The 15,188-nt window shown below is 68.6% G+C and overlaps 2 protein-coding genes across 2 annotated transcripts in view; both read right to left on the reverse strand.

Moving 5' to 3' along the window:
• PLEC (plectin) overlaps positions 1-15,188 on the reverse strand; it is a 108,636-nt gene that overhangs the window by 33,813 nt on the left and 59,635 nt on the right. The window contains exons 34-41 of the mRNA XM_066571308.1: positions 14,892-15,158; positions 14,226-14,366; positions 9,016-9,086; positions 8,354-8,474; positions 1,445-1,609; positions 994-1,154; positions 462-621; positions 303-387 (exon numbers count right to left, since the gene is read on the reverse strand). Of these exons, the coding sequence (XP_066427405.1) occupies positions 303-387; positions 462-621; positions 994-1,154; positions 1,445-1,609; positions 8,354-8,474; positions 9,016-9,086; positions 14,226-14,366; positions 14,892-15,158 (1,171 nt within the window). The remainder of the gene's footprint in view (positions 1-302; positions 388-461; positions 622-993; positions 1,155-1,444; positions 1,610-8,353; positions 8,475-9,015; positions 9,087-14,225; positions 14,367-14,891; positions 15,159-15,188) is intronic.
• LOC136570933 (uncharacterized) lies at positions 1,709-3,701 on the reverse strand. Its single transcript, XM_066571355.1, has one exon. The coding sequence runs from the start codon at positions 2,574-2,576 to the stop codon at positions 1,833-1,835; it is 744 nt and encodes a 247-aa protein (XP_066427452.1). The 5' UTR covers positions 2,577-3,701; the 3' UTR covers positions 1,709-1,832.

Below are 15,188 nucleotides of genomic sequence, written 5' to 3' on the forward strand. Positions count from 1 at the left end.
CCCTCTCCTACCCCCGCTTCTCCTGCTTCCAGACCCAGCTCTGGCCTCTCATCCCTCTGCCAGCAAGACCCACCTTGCCACTGAGCCCTGTCCCACCCCAGCTCTGCCCCACAGGCTCTGCCCTGTCCCCTCTGAGGTGCTGCCTGCCCCCTCAGACCACGCCACGGCTCCTGGTGGGGAGCAGCACGCCCCAAAGACCCCCAGTGCCCCAGGGACCCCTTGCTGGCCTGGGCTGCCTCTGTCTGTGCTCATCCCATCCCGAGTCCCTGTGGCCACCCCTCCCAGCTGCCATTGCCACTCGCCTGTCACCAGCTCCAGGACGCGCTGCCCACTCTCCAGGGCACCATCCAGCTCCCCCAGCCGCCCGCGGATCTCCTCACAGAGGGCCTGTAGCAGTGACCAGCGATGACACAGGTGCCCGTGTCCACCCCATGCCCACCCCACGCCCAACCTGTGCCCACCTGGGTCTGCTGGTGGGCATCCTGCACGCGGCCCACACAGCCATCAGCACGCCAGAGCTGGGCCAGCTGCCTCTCTGTGGCACCCAGCCACTCCTGGAAGGCGTCTACAGCCTTCTGGAAGCCCTGGGCCGCCGGCAGGATCCGCTCCAGGCAGCCATACCTGCACCAGGAGGGCCGGTGAGGTGGGCAGTGACAGTCCCCGGGCCAGCAAAGCTCCCTCTCCCCCTCACCAGGGTGCCCACGCCCCGTGCTGCCCTGAAACGAGGGACACAGCAAGGCCAGTGTCCCCAGAGAGGGGCCAGTGTCCCCAGAGAGGGGCCAGGGGGAAGGGCTGTGTGACAGACTGTCCGTGCAGCCCCAGCACATGTGACAAGGATGGTCCCTCCACTGTGGTGGCCCCAGCGCCAGTGGGGCAGAGCACAGGGACCTCAGGGTGTCACAGAGACTCCATGTGGGGGACACCAGAGGGCAGAGCCTGCGCCAGCAGGACGGGGATGCCAGCCCAGCGATGAGGGCCTGTCCCCTGACCCACCTGGCCTCAGCCTCCTGCATCAGCTTGTCCCACCTCTCCCCGAGGCTGAAGAGGCCGGCGCTGCCCTCGGGCGCCGCCGTGCCCGAGCCCTGTGCCGTCAGTCTGTCCTGCAGGACGAGCTCCACACGCGGCCTCCGCTCCTCCAGCAGGCGCTTCAGGAGCTGCAGGGACGGGGGACACCGCGCTGGGAACACCTGTGCAGCCCTCCCACCCCAGCACAGCCCTGGGCTGGAACCCAAGGGAGCTGCAGGGACGGGGGACACCGCGCTGGGCACTCCTGTGCCCCCCTCCCACCCTGGCACAGCCCTGGGCTGGAGCCCAGGGAGCTGCAGGGACAGGGGACACCGCGCTGAGCACTCCTGTGCACCCCTCCCGCCCCTGGGCAGGAGCCCCGGCCCCCTAATCCTGCACGGGCAGGCGTGGGCGGGACACGCCGGCTGGCCCTGCTGACCTTCTGCTCCTCCAGCTGCGCCTTCACCACCTTGGCCTCCGCCGACGGCGGCTTCTGGTTGCTCACCAGCTCCTCCATGTCGACCACCCAGGCCAGCAGCCGCTCCAGCGTCTCCTGGCCCCTCTCCGCTGCCTCCTCCGGGACGGGCACAGCCCGTGAGGACACCTGTGGGGAGAGGTGGCTGAGCCGCCCGTGTGGGCAGGTGCAGGGCAGCCATGGGGCTGGGCAGCAGCCCCCACACCACGCCCTCTCCCCGAGGTGACACCGGTGACACCAAGGCCCTGTCCAGCCCATGGGGTCCTCCCTGGCAGCCTTCACAGGGCTCCCCAAAGCAGGGGCTGCACGCCTGGCGCCGTTTGGATCCCTCCAGACCCATGGCCCCCTCCAGTCAGAGCTGAGGGAAGGGAGCTCCTGTCCTACAGCACCAGGCTGGGTGCCCAGCACCAGCGGTGCCAGCGGCCCAGCCCACACCAGCGGGGCACAGACAGCGACTCCACACCAGCCCAAGGTCAGGACTCGCTGCGGAGAAAACCACGCTGGAGGGCAGCCCTGTGGCACGGGGCTTGGCACAGCGGCCTCCCAGCAAGGCTCTCTGTCCGTCAGTCACCTCGGTGGCGTCCGTGTGTCCAGCAGCAGCGAGCTCCCCCACGCACTCCGTCAGCACGGTGACCGTGCGGGTGACCACGGGCTCGCCGCCCTTGTCACCCGCCGGGTACTCGGTCACCTCCACGATCTCGGTCACGATGGTCTCGGTCACCTCCGTCACCTCGGTCACCTCCCGGGTGGTGACAGGCTTCCAGGACCAGGTGCTGCGGGCAGCGCCGGCCCGGGGGGGGGTCCAGGCCGCGCCGCCCCCCTGCCCCCGCAGCGCGGCCGCACCCCCGTTCTGCACGGCCACCTCGGACTGGCTGCGCCTCAGCACCGGGCTGCCCGGCCGGCTGCGGGCGACACCGGGCCCCGGGCTCCAGCCATTCTCCACCGGCACCGCCGCCTTCTCCAGCAGCCCCGGCCAGGCCTCCGCGGCGCCTCCGGCGGATGGCTGCCCCGCGTCCAGCCCCGGCTCCCGCAGGAGCTCCTCCGGCCGCCGGCTCTTCTCGCCCAGGCAGCTGGGCCGGCTCACCGAGTTCCCCATGGCGCGGGCGCCGGGCCCCCGCCTCAAATCCCGGCCTGCAATGAGCCAGGGCTGCGCGTTAGCGGGACCACCGCGGGACCCCCAGGTGCCGCTCGGCTCGACCCCCTCACTGCACGGTGCTGCCTGACCTCGCCCTCCGGTCTTGGGGGTCCCCCAGCAAAGCGCTGCCGAGAGCCAGGGTACCGGGACAGGCAGAGGGGACACCGGCCGTCACCGGGGCCTGGCGCAGGGAGGGGACCCCGAGGCGGTGCCCAGGGTGCCTGTCCGACGCGTCTGGGCAGGGGACGCGGCAGCGGCAGCAGGGGAGGGGCAGATGCTCCCGGCCGGCATCGCCCTGCGCCGTTGGATTAACGAGGAGCAGCCAGCGAGGAGCATCTGCCCGGGGAACGGGGGCTGGGGGCGCCGGGCGGGGACGGGCAGGTGGCCTCGCCTGCCTGCGAGCCCTGCCGCAGCCATAAATCCCCGTCGTGACCCGGCAGGACCCTCCCCCGGCAGCCCCCCCGCCGCAGCCGCAGTGCTGCTACCCCCGGCCCCGGGCACACGCCCCTGCGCACGTGTGTACACACAAACACACGTGTGCACACACAAACACACGTGTGCAAACACACGGACATTCACCACACGCGTGTGAAAACATACGCACACACCCCACACACGCGTGTGCAAACACACGCACATTCACCACACGCGTGTGCAAACACACACACACACCACACACGCGTGTGCAAACACACGCACATTCACCACACGCGTGTGCAAACACACGCACACACACCGCACACTCACTCTCACCCGTGCGCATCCCCCCCCGACAGGGAGACCCCACGCTCGCAGCCCTGCCCGGGGTTGGGGGGCGTCAGCGATGGGACCCCCACGCCCGCATCAGCCGTGACATGAGACACACCTGTGGCAGCCCCGCACACGCGTGGGGAGCACACGCGAGCCCACACGCACCCACCCTGGCCGTGCCCCTGCCGTGGGTACCGGGGTACCCTGAGCCCCCCCGCTCGGCCCGACCCGCCGTGGGGCACGGCACGGGCGCGACCCCCGTGCGCGGTCACGGCACGCACACCCACACCCACGGCACGGTCCCGACCCCCGTGCGCGGTCACGGCCCGCACACCCACACCCACGGCACGGTCCCGACCCCCGTGCGCGGTCACGGCACGCACACCCACACCCACGGCACGGTCCCGACCCCCGTGCGCGGTCACGGCACGCACACCCACACCCACGGCACGGTCCCGCCGCGCCACCCCGGTGGGTGCAGCCCCGCACTCCCACCCCACCGCACCCCCCGCGTGTCCGGGCGCTGCGCGGGTGCGTGGGCCACGACGCGGGGTGACCCGGGGAGACCCCGACCCTCGCCCCCCCGCCCCGTGGGGCCGCGGGACACGCGGAACACGGACCCCGCCCGGCCCCGCGCACGCCGCGGCCCCGGAGCCCCCGCCCCGCACTCACCCCTCGGCGGCTTGGGGCGTCCATGGGGCCGGGCCGGGGGCGCCGCCGCCGCCGTTACCGCTCCGGGGGGACCCGGCTCGTGCGGGGGAGCGGGGCGGAGGCGGCGGGGGGAGACTCGGTCCCCGTTACCGCCGCCCCGGCCCCGCCGCCTTTGTGCGCCGCGCCCGCGGCGCGGGGGGAGCGCGGGGGGCACCGGGCGGAGACCCTGGCACCGGCAGCGGCCGGGCTCGGCGGGGCTGGTCTGACCCCGGGCACTCCGCCGCCCCCGTTAACCCTCCGGGAGCCGATCGCCGCCGTTACCGGGGAAACCCCCGGGGCCCCGCAGCCATCCCGCGGGGGAGGGGCGGTGCCGGCCCACCGCCCGCCCCGCGCCGCCCGGGGGGGCGAGAGCCCGCGCCCCGCGCTGCCCCGGCACCTGCACCGACACCGGCACCGGCACCACCACCGGCACCAGCACCAGCGCTAGCACCTGCACTAACACCGGCACCAGCACCGGTACTAACACCGGCACCGCCACCGGCACCAGCACTAACACCAGCACCTGCTCCAGCACCTGCACCGACACCGGCACCACCACCGACACCGGCACCAGCGCTAGCACCTGCACTAACACCGGCACCAGCACCGGTACTAACACCGACACCGCCACCGGCACCAGCACTAACACCAGCACCTGCTCCAGCACCTGCACTAACACCGGCACCGGCACCAGCGCTAACACCGGCACCAGCACCGGCACTAACACCGAGACCAGCACCAGCACCGGCACCAGCAGCAGCTCTAACACCGGCACCAGCACCGGCACTGGCACTAACACCAACACCTGCTCCGGCACCAGCACCTGTACCAACACCAGCACCGGCACTCACACCGGCACCTGCACCGACACCTGCTCCGGCACCAACACTGACACCTGTACCAACACCAGCACTGGCACCAGCACTAACACCGGCACCTGCTCCAGCACCATGCTTTCACCAGCATCTGTACCAACACCAGCACCGTCACTAACACTGCCACCTGCTCCGGCACCATACTCTCACCGGCACCTGCTGCTGCCCCTGCACCTACCTCAGCACCTGCACCAGCACCGGCACCAGAACCAGGAACTGCTCTGGTACCAGTAACCACACCGACACCAGCACCAGAACCGGCCCAGGCTGTGCTGCCTCACCATGAGCCCCAGGACAGCACAACCCCTCGGTGTCATGGCCCCACGGTGTCACAACCCCTTGCTGTCACAGCCCCAGAATGTCACAGCCCCACAGTGTCACGGCCCCACGGTGTCACGGCCCCAGAATGTTACAGCCCCACAGTGTCATGGCCCCACAGTGTCACGGTGCCACAGCCCCACGGTGCCTCCCGCTCTGGAGCTGCAGCCCCCACCCTGGCTCTGGCCCCCAGGCAGTGGCTGCTGTGCTTACTGAGGGGCTTGGCCCCACTCCCTGGGGCTCTTCGGGTATGGGGACCCCTCAGCCAGGGCCCAGGGGGGCTCAGTGGAGCAGGGCTGGGTTTGAGGGGGGTCAGGCTGGGCTGCTGAGATGCTAAACTGCATCCCACCCTGAGAGCCAGGGTGCTGCGGGCCTGGGTCTCCAGAACCCCCTCGCTGCCACCCTGGGTGCTGGAGGGACCAGGGGGCAGCCAGAGGTGCCCAGCCGGGGGCTATTCCTGCCCCTGGTATGAGCCCCATCCCCATCCTGCCCTGGCTCGGCCTCCCAGGCTCTGGGAGCCCCCCAGGACTGGATCCTGCCCCCCAGAGCCGCACGGGTGCCCCTCGCTGGGCCCCGGGAGCCGGGGGGCCGCTGCAGGCGCGTCGGCCACGCTGATGGATGGGGCTCCCTGGGGTCTCCTGGGAGCGGCGGGCGGCGGGGCCGGGGGCTTTGTCTGCTGCCAGAGACGCTGCCGGGAATTAGCATCTGCCAGGGCCTCGGTGGCTCCGCGCCGTCCTGCAGCAGCTCGGCATCATCCTCCCCGCACGGCTCTGGAGCCTTCCTCTGCTGGCACCGAGGGGCCGGGCACCAGCGGGGGCTGAGCCCCACGGAACTCCGGGCACCCACAGCGCCCGCAGAGCCCGGCCGGGGCCTGCCAGGCAGAAGCTGGGCAGGGGCCGAGGATGCAGCTCGGAGCCACTCGCCACCTCCGTCCCCCGCGCCCGCCGGCAGCTCGCCCGGCACGCTCCGCAGCCCCAGGTACCGGGCTCGGGGTGGCACGGGCGCCCCGGGCAGGGGAGCCCGGCGCGGGGCACCGGGCGGGAGCGGTCGGCTGGAATGCACAGCCTCAGATCCCGGGAGCCGGGTGGGTTTCTGTGCGGCCTCGGCTTTGTCTGCGCCGGGGCCGGGATGAATGGCCCTTTCAGTTTGTGCCGTCATGTGTGCCGAGGGAGCCCGTGTGCCGGCCAGGCCTCGAACAAAAGGAGCCGGCGAGGGGCGGCGAGGAGGGGGCGGCCGGCAGCCCCCACTGCGCTGCTCCCGCTGCGGCTCCGCGCCTGGGCAGGGGGCACAGCAGCACAGGCTCTGCAGTGCTGGGCACACATCCGACCTGCCCTGACAGGGGCAGACCCCCTGTGCCCAGCTGAACACCCCTCACACCCCCTGTGCCCAGCTGAACACCCCTCACACCCCCTGTGCCCACCTGTACACCCCTCACACGCCCTGTGCCCGGCTGAACACCCCTCACACAGCCTCACACCCCCTGTGCCCAGCTGAACACCTCTCACAGAGCCTCACACCCCCTGTGCCCAGCTGAACACCTCTCACAGAGCCTCACACCTCCTGTGCCTGGGCAGGGGGCACAGCAGCACAGGCTCTGCAGTGCTGGGCACACATCCGACCTGCCCTGACAGGGGCAGACCCCCTGTGCCCGGCTGAACACCCCTCACACCCCCTGTGCCCACCTGTACACCCCTCACACAGCCTGTGCCCGGCTGTACACCCCTCACACAGCCTCACACCCCCTGTGCCCACCTGTACACCCCTCACACAGCCTCACACCCCCTGTGCCCAGCTGAACACCCCTCACACCCCCTGTGCCCGGCTGTACACCCCTCACACCCCCTGTCCCCACCTGTACACCCCTCACACCCCCTGTGCCCACCTGTACACCCCTCACACACCCTGTGCCCACCTGTACACCCCTCACACACCCTGTGCCCACTTGTACACCCCTCACACAGCCTCACCCCCCCTGGCCCCAGCTGTACACCCCTCACACACCCTGTGCCCACCTGTACACCCCTCACACAGCCTCCCACCCTCTGCGCCTGTGCCTGGCTGTACTCCCCTGATACAGGTGCACAGCCCCTCTGCCTGGCTGTACTCTCCCTGTGCCCAGGTGTACACACAGTGCACACCCACACACCCCCTGTTGCTGGCTGGACACCCCTGTACCTGGCTGTGCCCCCCTCACACAACCTCACACCCCCTGTGCCCGGCTGTACACCCCTCAGACCCCCTGTGCCCACCTGTACACCCCTCACACAGCCTGTACACCCCCTGTGCCTGGCTGTACACTCCTCACACAGTCTCATAGCCCCTGTTACCAGCTGTACACCCCTCACACCCCCTGTGCCTGGCTGTACACCCCTGTACCTGGCTGGACACCCCTCACACACCCCCTGTGCCTGGCTGTGCACCCCTCACACCCCCTGTGCCCAGCTGTACACCCCATGCACAGCATGTACACCCCCTGTGCCCAGCTGTGCACCCCTCACACCCCCTGTGCCCACCTGTACACCCCTCACACAGCCTCACACCCCCTGTGCCTGGGCAGGGGGCACAGCAGCACAGGCTCTGCAGGCAGGGCTGGGCACACATCCGACCTGTCCTGACAGGGGCACACCCCCTGTGCCCGGCTGAGCACCCCTCACTCAGTCTCATAGCCCCTGTTACCAGCTGTACACCCCTCACACAGCCTGTACACCCCCTGTGCACCCCTCACACAGCCTGTACACCCCCTGTGCCCAGCTGTGCACCCCTGGTGTTTGGCCACTCTCCCACACCCAGGTAACAGTGCCACGAGCTGTGGCAGTGGCACCAGTGCAGGTGGTGGCCCTGTGGCCAGCAGGGCTCCAAGGCAGTGGTACCCTGAGCCCTACCAGGGCCATGGGGCTCCCTCCAGGCCAGCAGCACCCTTGGGCTGGGGACAGGGAGCCGGGCACAGGAGACCCGACCCCGGCCGGTTCAGGGCTGTGCTGCAGGGTCTCCCAGCCAGCTGTGGCCAGGTGCCTTCCTCCCTCGCGAGGACCAAGACCTCACCAGCCTCGGTGCAGACGTGGGCTGGTCCTGCCCGGCTCTGCACGGCCCGGGGCCAGGCGTTACCTGCAGGGCCGTGCCGGGCTCTGGCAGCGCCAGCAGCCGCTTCTCCACGGCGTCCAGCCAGTGCCGCAGGGCCAGCAGCTGCTCCTGCACCTCCAGCCTCTGCTCGGAGCGCAGGCAGGCTCTGGGGAGAGAGCACAGACACACCGGGCTGTGGGGGACACGGCCACTGTCCCCTGTCCCAGCAGCACCCTGAACTCTGGGCTCGCTGCCCACCTGGCCCAGGTGTGCCACAGCCACACCTGAGCTCACGGCTGAGCTCGCTCCCACCCTGCTGGCCACAGACACACCGGGCTGTGGGGGACATGGCCACTGTCCCCTGTCCCCGCACTGCCCTGAACTCCGGGCTCGCTGCCCACCTGGCCCAGGTGTGCCACAGTCACACCTGCGCTCGCTCACACGCTGCTGGCCCCAGCCGCACCTGCACTCACGGCTGCGCTCGCTCACACGCTGCTGGCCCCAGCACAGCCAGCCCACGCCCTCCCCGCCCCAGCGCTGGCCCAGACCCCCCTGAAGGGTTCAGCAGCTCCCGCGTCAGGTGCGGACACCGGGCATGGCCGCGGCTCCACCGTCAGGTGCGGACACCGGGCACGGCCGCAGCTCCCGGCACCACCCGTCTGGCAGTGCCCAGCGGTGCCCCTGGCAGCGCCCAGCTGTGCCCATACCTCTCCACCTCCTCCCTGTCCCACGGCGAGCCCTCCACAGCATCTCCGGTGTCCTCTGCAGCACAGTGCACCTGCAGGGAGAGCAGAGGGACGGTGGGCACAGTCCTGGCAGAGGGGCAGGGGACAAAGCTCCACAGTGGGGAGGTTTGGAGCGCTGCTGTGTCTCCCCAGGGACAGCCCATCCCCACCAGCTGGGACAGAGCTGCTCTGGACAGGATGCCCCCGTCTGTCCTGTGCTCCAGCCATCACCAGTACCTGCAGCTTTAGGCTTGGCTCCAGTTCCTCTGCATTCCTGTGGTGCACCTCAATTTCCCAACCTTTTCCAGCTGGGATCGCTCCCAGATCTCACCCTGCTGTCTCTGGGGGTACATCTGGTCCCTGGTGTCCCTTCACCTGCTCTGTGCACTGCGGAGCTGCTGGCTGAGCCCAAACCAAAGAGCAAACTGACTCTCAGCAAAAAATTACCAACCAGCCCGTGGAAAAGCCCCTGTTCTGGCATGGAGCAGCGGTGTCTCAGACCAGATGCTCCTCAGGTGCTGCCAGTGCAGCCACTTTACCACAACACAGAGGAGAAAACGCCGGGCAAACACTGAACTCTACAAAGCAGCAATGTTTGTTCATGCCCATGGACATGGGGCACGAACAGGCAGCAGCTCCTTCGTGCCCCAGTGGAGAGCGGGACTGGCAGGAGGGATCACACCAAGCCTGCACCCAGAGGCTGAGGGTGATGCTGCTCCCTGTAATTAACTGGTCGTTAACCCTGATTAATTAAGCCAGGTCACCTGGCTGAGCACAAGGAGGGAGGGCCCCCACTGTGAGGGAAATGGGGCACAGCCACAGCGATGGTGCTGAGCCCAAGACCTAAGCAAGGACATGACCACATCTCCAAGATATTGTACCAGGGGAAACAGCCAGGGAATGTGAGCTGGATAAATGGAGACAAAACCCCCGTGGTGCAGGAGGGGTGTGGCACTGCTGCCATGGATGGACCTGGGGAAGGTGACAGAGGGCAGCTGAGCAGGAGCTGCAGCACCGGGGGCTGGGGAGGCCTGGGATGTGTCTGCTGCACGAGGAACCTCAGCCAGGGCCTGGTCAGGAGCCCCACCAGCAGCAGCTGTGAATTCCCTGGACAGGGGAAGAGGCATCAGGCAGGTGCTGGGTGCTGGTGCCACAGCAGCTCCTCATGCTCACAGTGCCAGCAGGGCTCAGTCCCATCGGGGATGCTCTGGGGACATGTGCTCACAGCAGGCACTGCTGTCATGATGCCCCCAACCAACCCACACACCCACGGCGTGGCACCTGCCCCAGCACGGGCACCAGTGCCACCCACCAGCTGGAAAAGCCACCAGCAGCACCCTGCTTCCCCCTGCCAGGGCCAGGTGCAGGGAGGGAGCAGGATGGCACAGCCGGGGCCACCGTGCCTCGTGGGGTTGTGGCAGCTCCAGTGCAGTCACAGGTGGTCCCGCAGCCCTCCTGCCCCACGCCGGTGGTCCCTGATCCTGTGTGCCCCCGTCCCAGGGCAGGACTGCAGTGTGACAGTGCCAGCCCTGCTGCCAGGGGTTGGGCACAGGGAACCAGGCAGGTGGAGGATGCTGCCTCAGGTGGGCACTGGGAAAAGCTCTTCCAGCCCAAACTCAGCCGGGGCTGCTGGGGCTGGGGCTGGAGCCCCGATGATCGCTGCCAGCCTGCCCCAGACACGGTGCCAGCACGGCTGCACCGGCTGCTCCAGTCGGGACGTGCCAAGAGACACGGGACTGCGAGGAGCAGCAAACCCCAAACGGGTGCTGGGACACACGGGGTGCCCCCATCCCTGTGAGGGTCCCACAGCCGCCTCCTGCCCCGGCACGCTGCGGGGCCGGTCCAGACCAGCCCCCAGCCCCGGCTCGGGCACCGGACACCGCGGGCTGTCCGTGAGAGCCGGAGCAAACAGCTCTGGAGCTGCCTGGCAGCAGCTCCCGGTCCCGCACCGCGCTGCCCGCACCGCAACACCGCGTCCGACTGGCCCTGGTGCCCGGGGGCTGCCCGGTGCCCGGCGGGACGTGGCGGCTGCAGCGCTGGGGCAGCACCGTCCCCGCTCGCACCGGGGACGGGGGAATTCACCGCTCCAGCCAACAGCGGCCCTGGCACACGGGCACGGAGCGACCATCCCTGCTCCACGGGGGATTCATCCCTCCAGCCAGCAGCGGCCCCGGCTCAGGGGCACGGAGCGGCAGCCCTGGGGCAGCACCATCCCCGGTCCACCGGGGAATTCACCGCTCCAGCCAGCAGCGGCTCAGGGGCACGGAGCATTAGCGCTTCACACGGGGCACAGCCGCCCTTGGCCGGCGCACCCGGGCTCCGAGCCTCAGCGGCACGGCCGGGGGGGTCTGGGGTCGCTGGCCATGGGGAGGTTCAGCGGCCCGGCTCGGGGGGGGCGTGGGAGAGGCCGGCCGGCCTTTGTGGAGAAGCTGAACAGAGCGTTCCCGGCGCGGCGGGGGCCGAGCCAGCAGCGCCCGGGGCGGTGGGCACAGCGAGCTGGCAGCTGCTCCGTGCCAGCAGGGCCGAGCCGGTGGCCACGGCCACGCTTGGGACTGGCCACGGGTCCCGCCCGACGGAGCACGGCCAGGACCGGGCGGTGCTGCCGCTCACGCCCCGAACGCCGGCGGGGGGCGAGGGACCCCTGCACGGCCGGGGAGGCACCCGGTGCCTGCCGTGCCAGCGCGGTTCTGAGGGATGGTTTAACTCGGGGGAGCGGGAGGGTGAGCTCCAGCCTCCGCAGCAGCAGGGCGGGATGACATGCAGGGCATTAAAATGGGGAAAATCGTGGAGTTCTCCATGGTGACGAGTTTGGCTTTGGCCGGGTCGCTGCCGGCGCTCGGTGCTGAAGGGGCTGTGGGAGGGACAGGGGGTATCGGTGAGGCAGGAGGGTGACACGGAGCAGCACAAGATGATGAAGAGTGTCCGTGGGCAGGGGACAGGGTGCTGGGTGGGGGAAGAGGCTGGCTCACCCCCGAGCCTGGATCTCGGGGCATTCCACCCTCCTCACCCTCCTTTGCCAGCCACTGCAGGGGATCCTACTGCCTGAGGCACGCCAGGGAAGGTCCCCGGCATGGGGCCGAAGGGGTCTGGGGGAGAGGGTCCCCCTCGGCACATGGATGTGAGTCCCACGGCTGGGCCTGGGAGCAGGGGCGTTTCTCACCGGGAAACTGAGTTGGACCCACCAGTGTTGGGGATGGGGGGGTGTGAAGGGCTGCCAGGCCATGAGATGGGACTGGGCCATGGGTCAGAGGGCTCTTGGTGGTCTCATGAGCTCTAGGAGAGGTTACTCACCCTGGGGGAGGAGTCAGGAAGTTGGGAGGTAAGCAAAGAATATCTGGGGGAGCAGGGAACATCCGGGGGACACAAGGAATATCTGGGGGACCAGTGAGGTAGGGCAGGGCTCTGAGCAGCTTGTGGGAATGTCTTGCTGTTCTGGGGCCTTTCCTGAGCCCCCCAATGGCTGCAGCAGCCTGCAGCCCCCCTGAGTCCCCCCCCGGCCCGGTTGTGCCTAACGGCCTCATCCCACTGCTGGTGGGGACAGACGGACGCTGCGGTTAATTGCTGATGGACAATGCAATTAACGTCCTGCCCAGCCACCACCATCTGTCCTGGCCAGCCCCACCCGGGGCTGCTGACATGCTTGGCTGGCCCTGGCACAGTTGAGACCCCAGCAGCCCCTGGACGCTGAAGGGGTCCTGCAAGGTCCTGACAGCTCTGGCACTCCTGGCACAGTGCCTGGGGCTCCTAGCGCTGCCATGGGGTGACCCTTGTGCTCAGGGAGTCCCAGCCTGGGCTGCACCTGCCTCACTGGGCTGGACAGACCCCTCGAGCCACCTGTGCCAGTGGCTGCACTGACATCTCCAGGTTTGCTGGGCTTTCCCTTCTGAATGCTGCTGTCCTACCAGTGGTTGCCAGGCCATCACATCCCCCCAGAGCCCCTCAGCCCCACAGCTGACTGCTGCCATCCACCCCCAACAGCCCCCGCTGCCCAAAGAGGGCACCCACAGCACAGCCCACACCGGGCAGAGGCCATGGCACTGGCAGTGGTAGCAGCACACATGGGAACAGTGCCATGGAGGACAGCATCCCTGCCCAGTCCAGAGCCCCACTGATGAAGGGACAAGTCTGTCCTCATACAAGCAATGCTCAGAAGCCCCCACAGAACCAGCAGCACCCACTCCCCAAAACCAGGGGTCTAATGCTGCACCCACATGGACCTCCCAGCAGTGTCAGCTGTGCCACCAGCTCTGGGGACGACCCCGTGGCCCTGCTCTGTGCCTGGCAGCACCATGGGTACACCCAGGCCCAGGAGCTGGTCAGACCCCTGGCACCCTGACACACTTCACCACGGCCTGCAGCAGCCCATACAGCCCATGGCACGAAGCTGCAGGAGGCAATGGGAGCCCACGGCCACGGTGGCAAGGCCAGGGAGTGAACAGATCACGCAGAGCTGCCGGCTGGTTTCAGAGGATTCTCCTTTACTGCCCTTGCAGGGGAGCCCTGGGTCCACACTGCTCCTTTTACAGACACTTCGGGGTATGTACAAGTTTAGTGTTTTGCCCCCAAAAAGAGATGTGTTTGGGTAATCCATGGACCCCCAGTGTCCCGATGAGTCATGGCCGGGGTGTGGGGGGCCCTGGGAGTGGGGACTGTCCTGGAGCTGCATGCAGGGGCACCTCATGCAAAGCTGAATGGGGTCATGAGAGCAATAATGACACCAGAGGCGGAGGGTAACATGACAGGATTTACAGGTGGCAGATGAGAGCGGGTGGGGAGGAGGAGATGTTTTGGAGATCCGCAGTGAGCCCGACACCACACCAGGAGGCCATCCCCAGGGAGGAGGGAGTGTGTGGGGCGAGTGGGGGCCGGGTGACCCTGCGGGTGCTTCTTGGGCCATTGGCTGCTCGGGCACCGTGGCCCCAGTCTCTGTCAGGGGACTCTGGCAAGTGCAAAGGGTGAGGGAGAACGTCCCTGTGTCCTCAGGTGCGGTCCCACCAGCCTCAGGGCGGGGGACGGGCTCCATGGCGGCGATGAGGGGAAGTGGTATGGACATCCAGCCACACTACAACAAAGCGAACAGAAAAGATGGGATGAGACAGGGAGAACAATCCATGAAATGAAGCCACCAAGCCCGGCCGTCAGCGCCGCGCACCTGCTGTGGGACCGGGACAGACCGGGGAGGTCGGCGTTACCTGCGCAGGTGGGCACGGCCGAGCAGCTGCCGCCTCCGGGGCTCCCCTCAAGCCCATCCACGACCTGCTGATGTCGGAGACCCAGCTCAGGAGCTCGCCCAGCGGCACTGGGAGGTCTTTGTTGGGACTGGAAAAAGACGTCTGCCAGAGAGAGAGCGCGTTAGCGCCGGCATGGGGATGAACCGGGGGGGATGGAATTAACGCGAAGAACGAAAAGGAGGCTGTTTTTACAGAAATCTGCCTATTTCTAACGTGAGTGTGTGCCAGGCTGCTACAGCATCCCACGGCCCACCCTGTGCTGCAGGGGTCCCATGGCCCTCACACCCTTTGTGAGGGTCAGGAAAACCCCCACGGCTCTGGGGGGTTCTGGGGGCAGGAGCTGCGCAGACCCAGGCTAGGGCGCGGGCCCTGGCAGACACCTGCCAACGGGTCATGGAGCCACATGAGTGTGAGGAAATCAACCTCGAGCAGAAGCACTTCCCAGATACACGGAGAGACTGACAGACAGACCGGCCGACCGCGGCGGGCGCGTCCCGGAGGACGGGTGAGCGGGTGGGCTGGCGGAGGCGGGCACGCAGCGAAGCCCCTCGGCGGGCGAAGTGGCGAGCGGAGGCAGGTCCCCCCGCAGGGCACGGAAGCACCGGGCAGCGCCAGCGCGGCACTTACGGTCAGGGCACCGGCTCTGCGGCGTGGTGGTGGGGACGTGCCGGGAGGCCAAGGCAGGGAGATGGGGCAGCTCGGGGGGCCGGGGTGCAGAGCCCCCTCCTCGCTGCACTGAGGGCGCGTGGAAGGGGTCCAGGCAGCAGCTTCAGGGCTGGTGTGGTGTGTCTGGCTGTCCAGTGCCGAGGAGCTGGTGATGTCCTCCTCTGGCACTTTGGTTGCAGTGGGGTGCACCACAGGGCCAAGGCAGTCTCCTCCTTTGGGGTGCAGGGGCTGAAGCCGGCAGGTTAATTACAAAAGAGT

The sequence above is a fragment of the Molothrus aeneus genome, unplaced genomic scaffold, assembly GCF_037042795.1.
Source record: "Molothrus aeneus isolate 106 unplaced genomic scaffold, BPBGC_Maene_1.0 scaffold_43, whole genome shotgun sequence".
In the NCBI taxonomy this organism is placed as follows: Eukaryota; Metazoa; Chordata; class Aves; order Passeriformes; family Icteridae; genus Molothrus; species Molothrus aeneus.